This window comes from Urocitellus parryii, chromosome 1, assembly GCF_045843805.1.
Source record: "Urocitellus parryii isolate mUroPar1 chromosome 1, mUroPar1.hap1, whole genome shotgun sequence".
Taxonomy (NCBI): domain Eukaryota; kingdom Metazoa; phylum Chordata; class Mammalia; order Rodentia; family Sciuridae; genus Urocitellus; species Urocitellus parryii.
Genome location: NC_135531.1, coordinates 261,204,907 through 261,224,834, shown reverse-complemented (window position 1 = coordinate 261,224,834; position 19,928 = coordinate 261,204,907). Strand labels below are relative to the sequence as shown.

The window sequence follows — 19,928 nt, the reverse complement described above, 5'->3', positions numbered from 1 at the left end:
TATTTTTACACAAAATATTTACTCAACATAGATTTGGTGAACATTCCCCATGTGCTAAACACTGTGAAAGTTGTGAGGAATTCAACAAGACACAGTTCTGTCTCAGGAATTGAAAGACTGCTTGAGTAAAAACTAAGCATTACAATATAGAACTCTTCTATTTATGATAAGATTAGATTACAAAGGCCTGTTCATAAATTTACACAGACATCATACACACAACCAATATGCATATTTACATAATTTAAGTAGCACTTTTATCTCAATTATACATTATTTACAACTCTCATTATGACTTTGTAACTAAATTATGATGTTAATAAAACTCCCCAGAATAAGCACACAAAAAAGCAATGAACACAAACTAGAAAAAATGTGCATCACTCTACAGATTGCTGAATTACTAAAAGTATTCTACTCTTATGGACTCAGATATCTGAAGATAAATAAAAGTGGCTCTGGCCAAGTACCTTCATTTCACAATGACAGTTCTAAAGTTGACCTTTTTAAAGTAGCGTTTTCTATGTTATGTCACTATTGATATAGTGATTTGCTAGATAAATCAATATATAAAGGAGAAAAGTACTTCAATTATCTTGGATAGGTAAATGAGGGCTTTTAAGGAGACTCAGGTTGACTTTATAGAAAACAAGGAAGTTCAACTGGCAAAGAAAGAGACATGGAAATTCAAGGCAAGAAAAAGAACTGCGACAAAGACAAGGTGTGACAGTTCAATTCATTTGTACTCAAGATCTTAACAGCAGAAGGACCAAAGATACATTGGAAAGACAGCAAGCATATCAAAAAGTCAAAGGCAGGTAGAAGGGTGGTGACAGTGAGGATTTAAGTTTTAAGAGATAAATTCAAATCTGCATTTGGAAACATCATTTAAGCAGGAGAGAAGGAAGCACAGTTGCATGCAGTAGCTCACCTGAGAGAAGACAAAACACAGGTCCAAGAGACTAAGTGGGGGTTGAAGATGAGGAGAAGAATACGAGAGATGAAGACAGGTAGAATTACACAGAAGTACTGACTCACACATACCAAAATTATCTTACTTTGAACTATTTCTAAAGTCAGTGGTTTCCTCTGAAAACTGATGTTGACCAGTGAAAAAAGAAAATAACATTAAAATACAGGTATTCTTACTCTGTCTCAGATTAAAAATAAGAAGGGCTGTGATTTGGCTAAACACCCCTGGGTTCCAATCGCCAGTGCCAAAGGGAGTAAAAAATCCAAGTGGTCTTAAAACATAAAACTCATTTTATTTGGGAATTCCATCACATTCATTCCTCAATTCACTTTAAGCCAAATATAACAGCTTTGCTAGTCTATAGGTAAGGCTTTGAGCACAAGGAGCCTGGTTATTTAAATTGAAATTAAATGTGTACCTCAAGAGAATGGAAACTTACTAATGACAAATAGTTCTTTTTATTATGACTTAGCAACTGAGCCTATAAATGATGAAAATTATTTTGTGTATTTAATTCATTAACACTATGATATGCAAAATTTGAAATAATTGCACTAATCTCACATGAGATCAAGGTCTAAATGAAATGAATCTAAATTTACTAATCCTAGACTACTTTTCTTGTTAGCCAATATATTTCTTACCAAGGATACTAAAAATATCTTAGGATATAATTCATTAAAACTTATTAAATTTTATAATCTCCAGAACACTTTTATACTCTTAAAAATTGCCAAATACTCCAGAGACTATTTTTTTATTGGTTGTTCAAAACATTACAAAGCTCATGATATATCATATTTCATACATTTGACTCAAGTGGGTTATGAACTCCCATTTTTACCCCAAATACAAATTGCAGAATCACATCGGTTACACACTCACATTTTTACATAATGGCATATTAGTGACTGTTGTATTCTGCTACCTTTCCTATCCCCTACTATCCCCCCTCCCCTCCCCTCCCATCTTCCCTCTCTACCTCATCTGCTGTTGTTCAATTCTCTCCTTTGCCCCCCCCATTTCCCCTCACAACCTATTATATGTAATTTTGTGTAACATTGAGGGTCTCCTACCATTTCCATATGCTTTCCCTTCTCTCTCCCTTTCTCTCCCCCCACTTGTCTCTGTTTAATGTTAATCTTTTCCTCATGCTTTTCCTCCCTGTTCTGTTCTTAGTTGCTCTCTTTATATCAAAGAAGACATTTGGCATTTGTTTTTTAAGGATTGGCTAGCTTCGATTAGCATAATCTGCTCTAATGCCATCCATTTCCCTGCAAATCCCATGATTTTGTCATCTTTTAGTGCTGCGTAATACTCCATTGTGTATAGATGCCACATTTTTTTTATCCATTCATCTATTGAAGAGCATCTAGGTTGGTTCCACAGTCTAGCTATTGTGAATTGTGCCGCTATGATCATTGATGTGGCAGTATCCTATAGTACGCTCTTTTAAGATCCTCAGGGAATAGTCCGAGAAGGGCGATAGCTGGGTCAAATGGTGGATCCATTCTCAGCTTTCCCAGGAATCTCCATACTGCTTTCCAAATTGGCCTCAACAATTTGCAGTCCCACCAGCAATGTACAAGTGTAAACTTTTCCCCACATCCTCGCCAACACTTATTGTTGTTTGACTTCATAATGGCTGCCAAACTTACTGGAGTAAGATGGTATCTTAGGGTGGTTTTGATTTGCATTTCTCTGACTTCTAGAGATGGTGAGCATTTTTTCATGTACTTGTTGATTGATTGTATGTCCATTTCGAGCAAAATACTACAAGAAGAGGAATTGAAAAATAGTGCCCAAAACTAACAGTAGGAGGTATCTCAGTAAAGGGGGGAGGAAAATAACCAAAAAGTAAAAACTAGCCAAACTAAAATAAATAAGTAAATAAACATGACTGGAAATACAAACCATATTTCAATTGTAACCTTAAATGTTAATGGCCTAAACTCACCAATCAAGAGACATAGGCTAGTAATCTGGATCAAAAAAACAAATCCAACAATATGCTGCCTTCAGGAGACTCATATGATAGGAAAAGACATACACAGGCTGAAGGTAAAAGGTTGGGAAAAATCATATCACTCACATGGCCCTCGGAAGCAAGGAGGAGTGACCATACTCATATCGAATAAAATCAACTTCAAACCTAAGTTAATAAAAAGGGATAAAGAAGGACACTATATACTGTTAAAAGGAACCATCCACCAACAAGACATAACAATTATCAATTTGTATGCACCAAACAATGGTGCTGCAACGTTCATTAAACAAACTCTCCTCAAGTTCAAGAGTCAAATAGATTACAACACAATAATTATGGGTAACTTTAACACACTGCTCTCGCCATTAGACAGATCCTCTAGACAAAAGCTGAATAAAGAAACTATAGAACTCAATAGCACAATCAATAACCTAGACTTAACTGACATATATAGAATATATCAACCATCATCAATTGGATATACGTTCTTCTCAGCAGCACATGGATCCTACTCAAAGATAGACCATATATTATGCCATAGGGCAACTCTTAGTAAATATAAAGGTGTGGAGATAATACCATGCACCATATCTGATCATAATGGAATGAAACTGGAAATCAATGATAAAAGAAGGAAGGAAAAATCCTACATCACATGGAAAATGAACAATATGTTACTGAATGATCAATGGGTTACAGAAGACATAAAGGAGGAGATAAAAAATTCTTAGAGACAAATGACAATACAGACACAACATACCGGAATCTATGGGACACAATGAAAGCAGTTTTAAGAGGGAAATTCATTTCTTGGAGTTCATTCCTCAAAAAAAGAAAAAACAAACAAATAAATGAACTCACACTACACCTCAAAAAGCTAGAAAAGGAAGAGCAAAACAACAGCAAATGTAGAAGACAAGAAATAATTAAAATCAGAGCAGAAATCAATGAAATTGAAAAAAAAATTGAAAAAATTGATAAAACTAAAAGTTGGTTCTTTGAAAAAATAAATAAGATCGACAGGCCCTTAGCCATGCTAACGAAGAGGAGAGAGAACTCAAATTACTAACATACGGGATGAAAAAGGCAATATCACAACAGACACTACAGAAATACAGAAGATAATTAGAAAGTATTTTGAAACCCTATATTCCAATAAAATAGAAGATAGTGAAGATATCGATAAATTTCTTAAGTCATACGATCTACCCAGATTGAGTCAGGAAGACACACACAATTTAAACACACCAATAACAAAGGAAGAAATAGAAGAAGCCATCAAAAGACTACCAACCAAGAAAAGCCCTGGACCAGATGGGTATACAGCAGAGTTTTACAAAACCTTCAAAGAAGAATTAATACCAATACTTTTCAAGCTATTTCAAGAAATAGAAAAAGAAGGAGCTCTTCCAAATTCATTCTATGAGGCCAACATCACCCTGATCCTGAAACCAGACAAAGACACTTGAAAGAAAGAAAACTACAGACCAATATCTCTAATGAACTTGGATGCAAAAATTCTCAATAAAATCCTGGCGAATCGAATACAAAAGCATATCAAAAAAATTGTGCACCATGATCAAGTAGGATTCATCCCTGGAATGCAAGGCTGGTTCAATATACGGAAATCAATAAATGCTATTCACCACATCACTAGACTTAAAGATAAGAACCATATGATCATCTCAATAGATGCAGAAAAAGCATTCAACAAAGTACAGCATCCCTTTATGTTCAAAACACTAGAAAAACTAGGGATAACAGGAACTTACCTCAACATTATAAAAGCTATATATGCTAAACCTCAGGCTAGCATCATCCTAAATGGAGAAAAACTGAAGGCATTCCCTCTAAAATCTGGAACAAGACAGGGATGCCCCCTCTCACCACTTCTATTCAATTTAGTTCTTGAAATACTAGCCAGAGCAATTAGACAGACAAAAGAAAGTAAAGGCATAAAAATAGGAAAAGAAGAACTTAAATTATCGCTATTTGCGGATGACATGATAATATATTTAACAGACCCAAAAGGGTCTACAAAGAAACTGCTAGAGTTAATAAATGAATTCAGCAAAGTGTCAGGATATAAAATCAACACGCATAAATCAAAGGCATTCCTGTATATCAGCAACAAAACTTCTGAAATGGAAATGAGGAAAACCACTCACAATATCCTCAAAGAAAATAAGATACTTGGGAATCAACCTAACAAAAGCGGTGAAAGATTTATACAATGAAAACTACAGAACCCTAAAGAGAGAGATAGAAGAAGATCTTAGAAGATGGAAAAAATGTACCCTGTTCATGGATAGGCAGAACTAACATCATCAAAATGGCGATATTACCAAAAGTCCTATATAAGTTTAATGCAATGCCAATCAAAATCCCAACGGCATTTCTTGTAGAAATAGATAAAGCAATCATGAAATTCATATGGAAAAACAAAAGACCCAGAATAGCAAAAGCAATTCTAACCAGGAAGTGTGAATCTGGAGGTATAGCGATACCAGATTTCAAACTGTACTACAAAGCAATAGTAACAAAAACAGCGTGGTACTGGTACCAAAACAGGCAGGTGGACCAATGGTACAGAATAGAGGACACAGAGACCAATCCACAAAATTACAACTTTCTTATATTTGATAAAGGGGCTAAAAGCATGCAATGGAGGAAGGATAGCATCTTCAACAAATGGTGCTGGGAAAATTGGAAATCCATAAGCAACAAAATGAAACTGAATCCCTTTCTCTCACCATGCACAAAAGTTAACTCAAAATGGATCAAGGAGCTAGATATCAAATCAGAGACACTGCGTCTGATAGAAGAAAAAGTTGGCTATGATCTACATACTGTGGGGTCGGGCTCCAAATTCCTTAATAGGATGCCCATAGCCCAAGAGTTAACAACTAGAATCAACAAATGGGACTTACTCAAACTAAAAAGTTTTTTCTCAGCAAGAGAAACAATAAGAGAGGTAAATAGAGAGCCTACATCCTGGGAACAAATTTTTACCCCTCACACTTCAGATAGAGCCCTAATATCCAGAATATACAAAGAACTCAAAAAATTAAACAATAAGATAACAAATAACCCAATCAACAAATGGGCCAAGGCCCAGAGACTATTTTTACATGAGATTATATCAATCAAGACTTATCATATCATAAATTAAATTTTAAAATATTTATTTAATTTATAATAAAAGATTTACATGCTAACATAGATTAATATATTTTTATAAAAATAACTACATTTTCCAAAACAGAAAATAATTACTAAGAACAGTGGCACTGTTATAGATTAAAGCATTTTCTCAGTATTTAACCTATTATGGTATGTTGTATTAGTTGAGCTATATGAAGAAAATCCAATCTCAGACAGATGGTTAGAAAACAGAGAACAAAATAAAAACTCTGAGAGGGTTCTGGGGACCTCAAACATATTTCCAAAAATACTTTGAAAACTACTGAAAAATATGCTAACCAACAGTATAGCCTGGGTTAGTCATCAATTAGCCTTCTCCAAAAATACTTGAATGTTCTATAGAAATGCTTAATGTCTACCTAAATTCTTAGAGGAGAAGAAGGTGCAAGAAGAGGAGGAAGAGAGATAGAAAGGAGAAAAGGAAGAAGAGGAAAGAGAACCTGTCAGGAAATCTCACATTTATATGAGTTGAAAACCCTACTATTATCTTTAAAGATTAAAACTCTGATTTTATAAAGCTTGGAAATTATTATCAAATGGCAGCAATATAAAGGACCTTTGAGACTGAACCTCAAAAATTAACAAAACAACCAAGAACCAAAGAGGCTAAAGAATTATCCAAAAAATGATAGCATACTTATAAAAGGCTCACAAATTAGATGGGGAAACCCAGCTAAAATGGAAGTAGTACTTTCTTTTCATACAATTACATGCATATATCTCAAGAATGTGCACATACTTAGAGAAAGAAATGTATGAGTGCATGTGTGCTTACATATGTATATATTCCCATCTTTACTTATATTAAGGCTTGGAAAAGACTTCAGTTTTAAGAAACAATAAGTAGCATAACTTAACTACCCAAATGTTAAATTAATAACATCTCCTATTACCTTTTTTCAAGAATCACTTCAAATATAATGAAAATACATTTTATTCAGAATTCAGACCATGGTACCTACTAAGAAAACAGGCAGTGTTTCAAATACACAATTTAGGGAAAAACTGATCAATAGATAACTATAATTAGACAGGAAGAAGAAGTTCTAATGTAGTACTGTGTAACATAGTGACTACAGGTAACAATAATATACTGTACATTTCAAAAAGCTAGAAGAAAGACTTAAGGTTTTACCAGGAATAAATAATGTTGAGGAGATAGGTATGACTACCCATATTTAAACATTACATGCGTACAGATTCCAAAACACCATATTATTCCACTAATACACATAATTTTTTATGTTTTTGTCAGTTAAAAATAAAATTAATTTTTTGAAAATATGCTTCTAAAATAAATCACACCATCAATTCTCTAACTTGTAGTCTATACACCAATTTTTCAAAAAATTATAACAACTTATTTAAATATCAACTTTTTAAGTCTATTAATTTCTTAATAAGAATATTTACTGTATTTCTTTTCTTTTTTTTTATTTTTTATTTTTTTTATTGGTCGTTCATAACATTACATAGTTCTTAATACATCATATTACACGGTTGATTCACGTGGATTATGAACTCCCGCTTTTACCCCGTATACAAATTGCTGTATCACATCAGTTTCCCTTCCATTGATTGACATATTGCCTTTCTAGTGTCTGATGTATTCTGCTGTCTGTCCTATTCTCTACTATCCCCCCTCGCCTCCCCTCCCCTCCCCTCGCCTTTTCTCTCTCCACCCCTTCTACTGTAAATCATTTCTTCCATTTGTATTATCTTGTCTTGCCCCTCCTTTCCTCTTATATGACATTTTGTATAACCCTGAGGATCGCCTTCCATTTCCATGCAATTTCCCTTCTCACTCTCTTTCCCTCCCACCTCTCATCCCTGTTTAATGTAAATCTTCTTCTCAAGCTCTTCGTCCCTACCCTGTCCTTGTTTACTCCCCTTATATCAAAGGGGTCATTTGGTATTTGTTTTTTAAAGATTGACTAGCTTCACTTAGCATAATCTGCTCTAATGCCATCCATTTCCCTCCAAATTCTATGATTTTGTCATTTTTTAATGCAGAGTAATACTCCATAGTATATAAATGCCACATTTTTTTTATCCATTCATCTATTGAAGGGCATCTAGGCTGGTTCCACAGTCTTGCTATCGTGAATTGAGCTGCTATGAACATCGATGTAGCAGTGTCCCTGTAGCATGCTCTTGTTAGGGCTTTAGGGAATAGACCGAGAAGGGGAATAGCTGGGTCAAATGGTGGTTCCATTCCCAGCTTTCCAAGAAATCTCCATACTGCTTTCCAAATTGGCTGCACCAATTTGCAGTCCCACCAGCAATGAACAAGAGTGCCCTTTTCCCCGCATCCTCTCCAGCACTTATTGTTGTTTGACTTCCTAATGGCTGCCAGTCTTACTGGAGTGAGATGGTATCTTAGGGTAGTTTTGATTTGCATTTCTCTGACTGCTAGCGATGGTGAGCATTTTTTCATGTACTTGTTGATTGATTGTATGTCCTCCTCTGAGAAGTGTCTGTTCAGTTCCTTGGCCCATTTATTGATTGGGTTATTTGTTATCTTATTGTCTAATTTTTTGAGTTCTTTGTATATTCTGGTTATTAGGGCTCTATCTGAAGTGTGTGGAGTAAAGATTTGTTCCCAGGATGTAGGCTCCCTGTTTATCTCTCTTATTGTTTCTTTTGCTGAGAAAAAAACTTTTTAGTTTGAGTAAGTCCCATTTGTTGATTCTATTTGTTAACTCTAGCGCTATGGGTGTCCTATTGAGGAATTTGGAGCCCGATCCCACAGCGTGTAGATCATAACCAACTTTTTCTTCTATCAGATGCCATGTCTCTGATTTAATATCAAGCTCCTTGATCCATTTTGAGTTAACTTTTGTGCACGGCGAGAGATAGGGATTCAGATTCATTTTGGTGCAAATGGATTTCCAGTTTTCCCAGCACCATTTGTTGAAGATGCTATCCTTCCTCCATTGCATGCTTTTAGCCCCTTTATCAAAAATAAGATAGTTGTAGTTTTGTGGATTGGTTACTGTGTCCTCTATTCTGTACCATTGGTCCACCCGCCTGTTTTGGTACCAGTACCATGCTGTTTTTGTTACTATTGCTCTGTAGTATAGTTTGAAGTCTGGTATCGCTATACCACCTGATTCACACTTCCTGCTTAGTATTGTTTTTGCTATTCTGGGTCTTTTATTATTCCATATGAATTTCATGATTCTTTTATCGATTTCTACAAGATATGCTGTTGGGATTTTGATTGGCATTGCATTGAACTTATATAGGACTTTTGGTAATATCGCCATTTTGATGATGTTAGTTCTGCCTATCCATGAGCAGGGTATATTTTTCCATCTTCTAAGGTCTTCTTCTATGTCTTTCTTTAGGGTTCTGTAATTTTCATTGTATAAATCTTTCACCTCTTTTGTTAGGTTGATTCCCAAGTATTTTATTTTTTGGGGGGATATTGTGAATGGAGTAGTTTTCCTCATTTCCGTTTCAGAGGATTTGTCGCTGATATACAGGAATGCCTTTGATTTATGCGTGTTGATCTTATATCCTGCCACTTTGCTGAATTCATTTATTAGCTCTAATAGCTTCTTTGTAGACCCTTTTGGGTCTGCTAGGTATAGAATCATATCATCTGCAAATAGTGATAATTTAAGTTCTTCTTTTCCTATTTTTATGCCTTTAATTTCTTTAGTCTAATTGCTCTGGCCAGTGTTTCGAGGACTATGTTGAACAGAAGTGGTGAGAGAGGGCATCCCTGTCTTGTACCAGATCTTAGAGGGAATGCCTTCAATTTTTCTCCATTCAGAATGATGCTGGCCTGTGGCTTATCATAGATTGCTTTTACAATGTTGAGGTATGATCCAGTTATCCCTAATTTTTCTAGAGTTTTGAACATAAAGGGATGCTGTACTTTGTCGAAAGCTTTTTCTGCATCTATCGAGATGATCATATGGTTCTTATTTTTAAGTCTATTGATGTGGTGGATAACATTTATTGATTTCCGTATATTGAACCAACCTTGCATACCAGGGATGAATCCTACTTGATCATGGTGTATAATTTTTTTGATATGTATTTGAATCCGATTCGCCAGAATTTTATTGAGGATTTTTGCATCAAGGTTCATTAGAGATATTGGTCTGTAGTTTTCTTTCTTTGAAGTGTCTTTGTCTGGTTTCGGAATCAGGGTGATGTTGGCCTCATAGAATGAATTTGGAAGTTCTCCCTCTTTTTCTATTTCCTGAAATAGCTTGAAAAGTATTGGTGTTAGTTCCTCTTTAAAGGTTTTGTAAAACTCTGCTGTATACCCATCTGGTCCTGGGCTTTTCTTAGTTGGTAGTCTTTTGATGGTTTCTTCTATTTCCTCTATTGTTATTGGTCTGTTTAGGTTGTCTATATCCTCCTGGCTCAATCTGGGCAGATCATAAGACTCAAGGAATTTATCTATGCCTTCACTATCTTCTATTTTATTGGAGTATAAGGATTCAAAGTAATTTCTGATTATCTTCTGTATTTCTGAAGTGTCTGTTGTGATATTGCCTTTTTCATCCCGTATGCTAGTAATTTGGGTTCTCTCTCTTCTTCTCTTCATTAGCATGGCTAAGGGTCTGTCAATTTTATTTATTTTTTCAAAGAACCAGCTTTTAGTTTTGTCAATTTTTTCAATTGTTTCTTTTGTTTCAATTTCATTAATTTCAGCTCTGATTTTAATTATTTCTTGCCTTCTACTTCTTTTGCTGTTGTTTTGCTCTTCTTTTTCTAGGATTTTGAGATGAAGTATGAGATCATTTATTTGTTGGTTTTTTCTTTTTTTTGAGGAATGAACTCCAAGCAATGAATTTTCCTCTTAGAACTGATTTCAATGTGTCCCATAGATTCCGATATGTTGTGTCTGTGTTTTCATTTAACTCTAGGAATTTTTTAATTTCCTCCTTGATGTCTTCTAAAACCCATTGATCACTCAGCAACCTATTGTTCATTCTCCAGGTGATGTTTGATTTTTCCTTTCTTCTTTTATCATTGATTTTCAGTTTCATTCCATTATGATCAGACAAGATGCATGGTATTATCTCTACCTCTTTGTATTGTCTAAGAGTTGCCCTGTGACATAGTATATGGTCTATTTTTGAGAAGGTTCCATGTGCTGCTGAGAAAAAAGTGTAGCTACTTGATGTTGGGTGGTATAGTCTATATATGTCAATTAAGTCTAGGTTGTTAATTGTGTTATTGAGTTCTATAGTTTCCTTATTTAACTTTTGTTTGGAAGATCTGTCCAGTGGTGAGAGAGGTGTGTTGAAGTCTCCCTTGATTACTGTATGGTGGTCTATTAGACTCTTGAACTTGAGAAGAGTTTGCTTGATGAATACGGCTGCACCATTATTTGGGGCATATATATTTATGATTGTTATGTCTTGTTGGTGTATGGTTCCCTTGAGCAGTATGAAGTGTCCTTCTTTATCCCTTTTGATTAGCTTTGGCTTGAAATCTATTTTATTAGATATGAGTATGGACACTCCTGCTTGTTTCCGTGGTCCATATGAGTGATATGATTTTTCCCAACCTTTCACCTTCAGTCTATGTACATTTTTTCCTATCAAATGCGTCTCCTGTAGACAGCATATTGTTGGGTCTTGTTTTGTGATCCATTCTACTAGCCTGTGTCTCTTAATTGGTGAGTTTAAGCCATTAACATTTAGGGTTATTATTGAGATATGGTTTGTTCTTCTATCCATATTTGTTTATTGATGTTACTAAACCTGATTTGTTATCCTCTTTGACTACTTTCCCCCCTTTACTGTCCTACCTCCCATTGTTGGTTATCAGTGTTATTTTCCATTTCCTCTTCCTGTAATGTTTTGCCAAGGATTTTTTGAAGAGATGGTTTTCTAGCTGCGAATTCTTTTAACTTTTGTTTATCGTGGAAGGTTTTAATTTCATCTTCTAACCTGAAGCTTAATTTCGACGGATACAAGATTCTTGGTTGGAATCCATTTTCTTTAAGCGTTTGAAATATGTTATTCCAGGATCTTCTAGCTTTTAGAGTCTGTGTTGAGAGATCAGCTGTTATTCTGATTGGTTTACCCCTAAATGTAATCTGCTTCCTTTCCCTTGTAGCTTTTAAAATTCTCTCCTTATTCTGTATGTTGGACATCTTCATTATAATGTGTCTAGGTGTGGATCTCTTATGATTTTGCACATTCGGCGTCCTGTAGGCTTCTAGGATTTGGGATTCTGTCTCATTCTTCAAGTCTGGGAAGTTTTCTTGTATTATTTCACTGAATAGATTGCTTAATCCTTTGGTTTGGAGCTCTGTGCCTTCCTGTATCCCAATGACTCTTAAGTTTGGTCTTTTGATATTATCCCATAGCTCTTGAATGTTCTGCTCATGGTTTCTTAGTAGACTTGCTGAGCTATCTATGTTCTTTTCAAGTTGAAATACTCTGTCTTCATTGTCTGATGTTCTATCTTCTAAGTGATCCACTCTGCTGGTAGTATTCTCAATTGAGTTTTTAAGTTGGTTTATTGTTTCCTGCATTTCTAGTATTTATATTTGTTTGTTTTTTATTAACTCTATCTCCCTGTGAAATTGATCTTTTACTTCCTGGATTTGTTTGTCAATGTTATCTTTCATTGTCTGATTTTGCTGTCTCATGTCTTCCTTGAGACTCCAGATCATCTGAAGCATGTATGTCCTGAGCTCTCTATCTGACATTCCATCTGTTGCAGCTATTACCTCTTCTAAAGTTGAGTTGACCTGCATTGCCTGTGGTCCTTTCTTTCCTTGTCGTTTCATACTGCTGGCGTTTCTTTCTGCTTGGTGAAATTGTTGTGTCTTTGATATTTTCCCCCTCTATTTATTTATATTGCTCTTGTATAGTTGAAAAATCACCCTTGCAGGGCAGGTAGTGGCTGTGATCCTCCTCCAATTAGTGTGATCCGTCTACCATGCTGGCAGGCCCTAGGTCTGCTTTGCTGGCCGGTCAAAGGTCCACCTACCCAGCAGGCGCCAGGGGCACCTGTGTCACTCCATAGGTTGCTGGGCCTAACCTCCCGATGGGTTGCAGGTTCGCCTAGCTTGCAGGCACTGGGGGAGGGGCCGGTTCCGCCCCTCAGCAGGCTTTGGGCCCGCTCTGCTGGTGTTCACAGTCCCGCCTACCTGCAGACACTGGGGGAGGGGACGGGCCTAGCCCTCAGCCGTCCGCCGGACCTGTCCTAGTGGGTTATTTACTGTATTTCTACTTAACTTTTCTAATAGTACCATGACATTTTACTTGTTATCTTTAATGTAAATGTTTAAAGATCTCATTCCGACTGCATCCTCTAACATATAAGAAAATATATCTTGTTTATGACCAATGTAATAAGATAATGAAAGAAAAATGATTTTGTAAGAAATAAATATTCTTTAAAACAGAAAGCCCAAGCCATAAGTCAAAGCTACTTTTTGGAGATTAAAATAAAAAATAAATTATAAAATATCACAAATATATTTATGGTAAAATGAATGCATATTTAATTTTAATAGCATAAGGGAAACTTCTGTGAATTTTCCACATAGCACTGTTTCTCTAAAGAACCAAAGAACTCAAAACCATGTTGAAATATAACTAAATTCTATAAATCCATAGAAGTTAATTCCTGCAAGGTTATGATTTTTAAAAGCTTCTGAAAATAGATGGAAGAAGAATTATAGATATTAGGTTCAATAGATTTGAAAGATACTACAATTTACAATATTTCTTCCCCAACTGTCCTCCTTTGATTATCTTTGCATTTACAAACACATTTGAGCATGATAACAGATGCAAAGAAGCAAATTTACAGTTTGATTTCTATTTTTTTCTTTCCATGATTTATTTACTCATTCACTAACTCAACTATTTAGTGCCAACTATGTTCAAAGCACTGTACTAGACATATCTTCTTTCCCAAATACCAATACAAATGAGTGGTACATAAAATATTTTTAAGAATCCGTCTTTATATAAATGATGCAAAGCAAGAGGTAAGATGATTGATTAAAAGTTGTAATTCATTCAAAAATGCTCTATCTTCAAACTGTTCCTATAACTCAGTAGCACATACCTCTAATTCCTACTTGGGAGGCTGAGACAGGAAGATCACCAGTTCAAGGCCCTCTCAAAAATTAAAAAAAAAAAAATGGCCACTCTGTGGTAGAATGCCTCTAGATTCAATCCCCAGAACCACAGATAATAAATAAATACATAATAAAACTATTGCTATTAATTAATGCATTGAGAAATTAAACAGACTAAAAAGTCTGTGTAGTAGAAGACCTCACTTGTGGCTACCTAGAAAAAACTTTTCTAAAGGATAGATTAGAAAATGCAGTTTACTATGAGATGGAGCCCTCATTTTTAACAGTATAAATCAATTGTGACTTCATGAAATCTTCCTCATTACTTTTTATTTTCCCAATCTGACTAAGTAGATAATTAGGAAAGGAGGTTAATTCTAGATTAAGCAAATCTATCAAATATGGAAAATTTGAAATAGGATATAATATGGTATAATGTCTCACATATTTTCTTACCCTGAAGAAGTCAAATTTTCAACTAAACAAAAATATCATTTTTAATTAATTAATATTTGTATGAAAATATAAAGCTCTTAAAATATTTTTGGTAGCATCATTAAATTATTATAAATTTTAAATGTTTTTTTAATTTTATAGCTATGTTATCAGTCTTATGTGTTTTGTTATTAAAATAAAAAAGCATCCTATATCATATTCCTTAATGAAATTAGTTTGCACACCTTACAAGAAAATCTTATAACATATTAAGCATTCCCTAAAAGCTGAATATTTCCATGAAAAATAGATGCAAATGTTTATAAAGCCAGCTGGATTAATATGCATATAATACCAAATTCTGAACATGAGTGTTGAAATTTTTTGGTTTAATATCCATGAGATTAATCAGAGTTCTGAAGGAAAGTATCTCTTGTTGCAGTCATGGAAGACGGGTCATGATGTGGAGGACAACAATCCAAATGAGAATAAATAAGACTGCTTACTTTAAGTAAGCATCAATGACAAAATGAAATGGAAAAAGAAAACATAGGTGATAGGCATCATATAACAAAGTACTTAAAGTTTAAATGATTTTTAAAACTTCATATAAAAAGCATTAATGCTAAACTATAGGATACAATAGTATTCAATATTGATACTCACCAAAATTTGAGTATCTGTAGCCTGCTCTTGGACTATCTGAATTGCTTTTGCCAGATCTTCTTCACCTTCTGGAATACTGAAATTGTCATCTGGTATCTAGATCACAAGGAAGAAAATAGGAAGAGAGCAGAAATATAAAGTGACATAAAATAGCTCCCTCTTATTGACAGAGAATATGTCCTAAGACATTCTACAGATACCCAAAACCACAGATTGTACCAAACCTTATATGTGCTATATTTGTTCCATACATACACATATGTAATAAAGTTTAATTTATAAATTAGGCACAGTGAGCAATTTAAAAAACTAATAATAAATATTATAATAATATACTACAATAAAAGTTATTTAAAACTTATGAATTATTTACTTCTGGAATTTTCTATTTAATATTTTTGGACCACAACTGATGATGAGTAATACCACAGAAATTGAAACCACAGATAAGGAGAGACTACAGTATTTCATTCCATAAATAATTCTTCTTCACAAACTAAAGCATCAAAGAAATAAATATATAAAAGACATCATATCATCCTAAAGATGTATGAAAAATAGATAACAGGCAGCTTTTAATCCTTATAAAAGGTCATTCAATGTCACTTCTAATGAATTCAATATTACCTACAGGCAGCTGCCTTTATCTATAAAGACAAATACGGTCTAACAGTTCTTCTGAAAAAAAAAAAATGTTAGATTATCTTAATGCCACAAAACTCTTCCAATACCAGGTTTTCTCCAATATTTTTCATAACAATTAGAAACAGTAAATCTCTAGTTTATTATTTTAAAAATTTCACTGAATATTAAAATCTTAGAAGAATGTAATGGATAATAATTATTTAAGGATACTTAACACTAATCACATCCTTCTTATGTGCTGAAAACCATTTTCAGCCCTTTGTATTAAATCCATTCAGTAACTTCATATGGTACATATTATGTCCATTTTGACAAAGGTCTGCCTCCTTTGTTTGACCTGTCTATTGATTTTCCAGGTCGCATATTGCCAGGCTTGCTTTCACGTAGTTTCATTCACAGCTTCTGTCATCTAAAAGTTTATTCTCTGAGTCTCAGAAGTAATGATAGGTCTCATGGGAACACTTAATTAAAGGAAAGGTTTGGGACAGGAAATATATTTTACAGAAGTACAGTTAAGCTGCAAGGTGGCATGAGTCCTGAGCTCCAGCTGGGTAACGGGAATATGGGAATTCCTGCCAGTAACAGAATAGACGATGGGAAATGCTTTCTAGATGACCGTCTATAGCACAGATCCACAAGGCAAATTATAAGGAGCTGAATTTGAAGAATAATAGAAAACATAAAAGAGCCAGATATATTATCCAAACTAAATGTTTAACTAAAATTTTCCCATCTTATTCTTAACCTAACTGATAATAGGTAGCTTCAGTTTAATAACTAATTTCTTTTTTTGACATCAACTAATTTTTTTCTTTTTTTAATCTTGTTATATATGACAGCAGAATGCATTCCAATTCATATTACACATACAGAGCACAATTTTTCATATTTCTGGTGGTACACAAAGTAGAGTCACACCATTCATGTCTTCTTACATGTACACAGGGTAATGATGTCCATCTCATTCCACCATCTCTCCTACCCCCATAACCCCTCTTTCCCCTCCCTCCCCTTTTCCCCTTTGCCCTATCTAGAGTTCATCTAATCCTCCCATGTCCCCCACCACCACATTATGAATCAGCATCCTTGAACTAGAGAAAACATTCAGCATTTGATTTATTAGGATTGGCTAACTTCATTTAGCATTATATTCTCCAATTCCACCCATCTACCTGCAAATCCCATGATTTTATTCTTTTTTAATGCTGAATAATATTCCATTGGGTATATATATCACATTTTTTAATCCATTCACCTAATGGAGGGCATTAGGTTGACTCCACAGCTTAGCTATTGTGAATTGTACTCCTATAAATATTGATGTGGCTTGTGTACCTGTAGTATGCTGTTTTTAAGTCCTTTGGGTATAGACTGAGGAAAGAAGAGTAAAGCAGATGGCATCACTATACCAGAAAATCAGTGTCTTATAAGGGAAAAAGATTATATGTTTCAGAAAACAAAATAGTTCATGAGAATGACTGCAATCAATTTATGGAATAAATACTTAAAAGTGTAAAAATTACCTCTTCATATTCATAATCATCTTCAGATGCCTCAGTTATGGTAACCTCTGAATATCTTGTCAAGTTTAAATCTCAAAATATATAGAATATTATTATATGAAAATTGATTTCACTTAAAATTCAATATTGGATCTAATTACCTCATCAGGAAGTTTATAAATAAATGTAATTTTTAAAAAACATTTCTCCATACAGCTTATAAATTTAAATATAAAATAGTTTAATGAGTATTTTTATTTTTTACACAATCCAAATACATGAAAAATTGCATTTATATCTAACTACTATCTAATGATTTCCTGCTTACATCCAAAAATTTTACAAGAATATCCAGGTATAATAAGACAATATAAATTAGAAAGAGATATTTAAAAATAGTAAATTTTTAAAATTATCTTTAACAAAACTAAATTTTCCACAGCTCCTGAATCAATTATTCACAATGTAGCACTTTATTTTGATTCAAATATTGTAATTGAAATAAACAAAATAAACACCAATATTTAAGTAAAGGTGAAAAACATATTTCTATATTTTCCTCAATAAAATTTACCTAAATCTCTAATTTTCTTCTATAACTCAACTTTTTAGTTAAATTTAGTTCATGGAAAGATTCCCTAAATTTTAAGCAAATATACACTATAAAGTAATCAAAATTCATATTTTATTAATGCTTAAGCAATTAAATAGCAATGGAAAAGATTCTAATGAAAAGAATTCTGAGAGCACTGCCACAGGACTTTAAAAAATTGCAAACATAGTAACAAAACATTAAGATAATACTTTACATTAAAATAAATAATATAACAGTCGTGATTCTTTGATTTTGGTTTTGGTTGGTATATTTACATTTTTTAAATTATTATACTGACATGGTATGTCAAGCTTAAAAGGTGTGAATTAAACACTTTAGTTCAAAGTAATGATTATAAAAATCAAAGATGAGATTAGCCTATTTTTCAATTCCCTGCTGGTTATAAAATCTGTCTATTAGAAACTAGACTTCATGAATGACATCTCTGTTACTTGTAACAAGAAGAGATAACATTTACACAGTATTTAATAGAATCCATGTACTCCTCTACTAGTTTTCCATGTATTAAATCATTTTATCCTCACCCTGTCTATGAGGCTAGAACTATTATTATTTCCATCTTATAAATCAGGAATCAGAAGAACCAGGTTTCAAAGCTAGGACACAAGTGGGTTGGGAATCAGCTTCAGAAATTCAGGCTTTACTGGGAGACATCACAATATCAAGCCTTAAATTATATTATAGAGCTGTAATAACAAAAACAGCATGGTATTGGCACCAAAACAGACATGAAGACACAGAGATAAAATCACATATATACAGCTATCTCATACTAGACAAAGGTTGCCATAAATACATAGGAGAAAGCATAGCCTCTTCAACAAATAGTGCTAGGAAAACTGGAAATCCATATGTAGCAAAATGAAATTAAACCCCTAATTACTCACCCTGAACAAAACTCAACTCAAAGTGGATCAAGGATCAGAGACCCTGTACCTACTAGAAGAAAAAGTAGGCCCAACTATCCATCATGTGGAATCAGGAACCAAATTCCTCAACAAGACTCCTAAACCACAAAAAGTAAAATCAAAAATCAATAAACAGGGGCTGGTGTTGTAGCTCAGTGGTAGAGTGCTTGCCTCGCATGTGTGACACAGGGGTTTGATCCTCAGCACCACATAAAAATAAAAAAAAAATAAAAAATAAAGATATGTGTCCATCCTCAGCTAAAAACATTTTAAAAAAAGAATAAATGGGATGGTATCAAACTAAAGGAAAGGAAAAAATCAAAACTGTGAAGAGAGACCAACAGAATGGGAAAAAATCTTTGCCACCTGCACCTCAGAGCATTATTCTTCAAGATATATAAAGGATTCAGAAAATTTAACACCAAACAAAATGAATAACCCAATCAATAACTGGGCAAAGGAATGGAACAGATACTTCACAGAAGAAATACAAATGGTCAACAAATATATGAAAAAATGTTGAACATCTCCAAGCAAATGCAAATTAAAACTAAGTACTAAGATTTCATCTCACTCCAGTCAGAATGTCAATTATCAAGAATACAAATAACAATAAATGTTGGCGAGGATGTGGGGGAAAAGGTACACTCATACATTGCTGGTGGGACTGCAAATTAGTGCAACTACTCTGGAAGGCAGTATGGAGATTGCTCAGAAAACCTGGAATGGAATCACCATTTGACCCAGTTATCCCACTCCTCAGTTTATACCCAAAGGACTTAAAATCAGACTATTACAATGATGCAGCCACATCAATGTTTTTAGCAGCTTAATTCACAATAGCTATGAAATCAACCTAGGTGCCCTTCAAGAGATAAATGGACAAAGAAAATGTGGTATAAATACATGATGGAATAT

General features: G+C 34.0%; 1 protein-coding gene across 1 annotated transcript in view; it reads right to left on the bottom strand.

Moving 5' to 3' along the window:
• Spag16 (sperm associated antigen 16) overlaps window positions 1-19,928 on the bottom strand; it is a 917,689-nt gene that overhangs the window by 888,363 nt on the left and 9,398 nt on the right. Inside the window, exons 2-3 of the mRNA XM_077799366.1 lie at window positions 17,508-17,554; window positions 15,340-15,435 (exon numbers count right to left, since the gene is read on the bottom strand). Coding sequence (XP_077655492.1) covers window positions 15,340-15,435; window positions 17,508-17,554 — 143 coding nt within the window. The remainder of the gene's footprint in view (window positions 1-15,339; window positions 15,436-17,507; window positions 17,555-19,928) is intronic.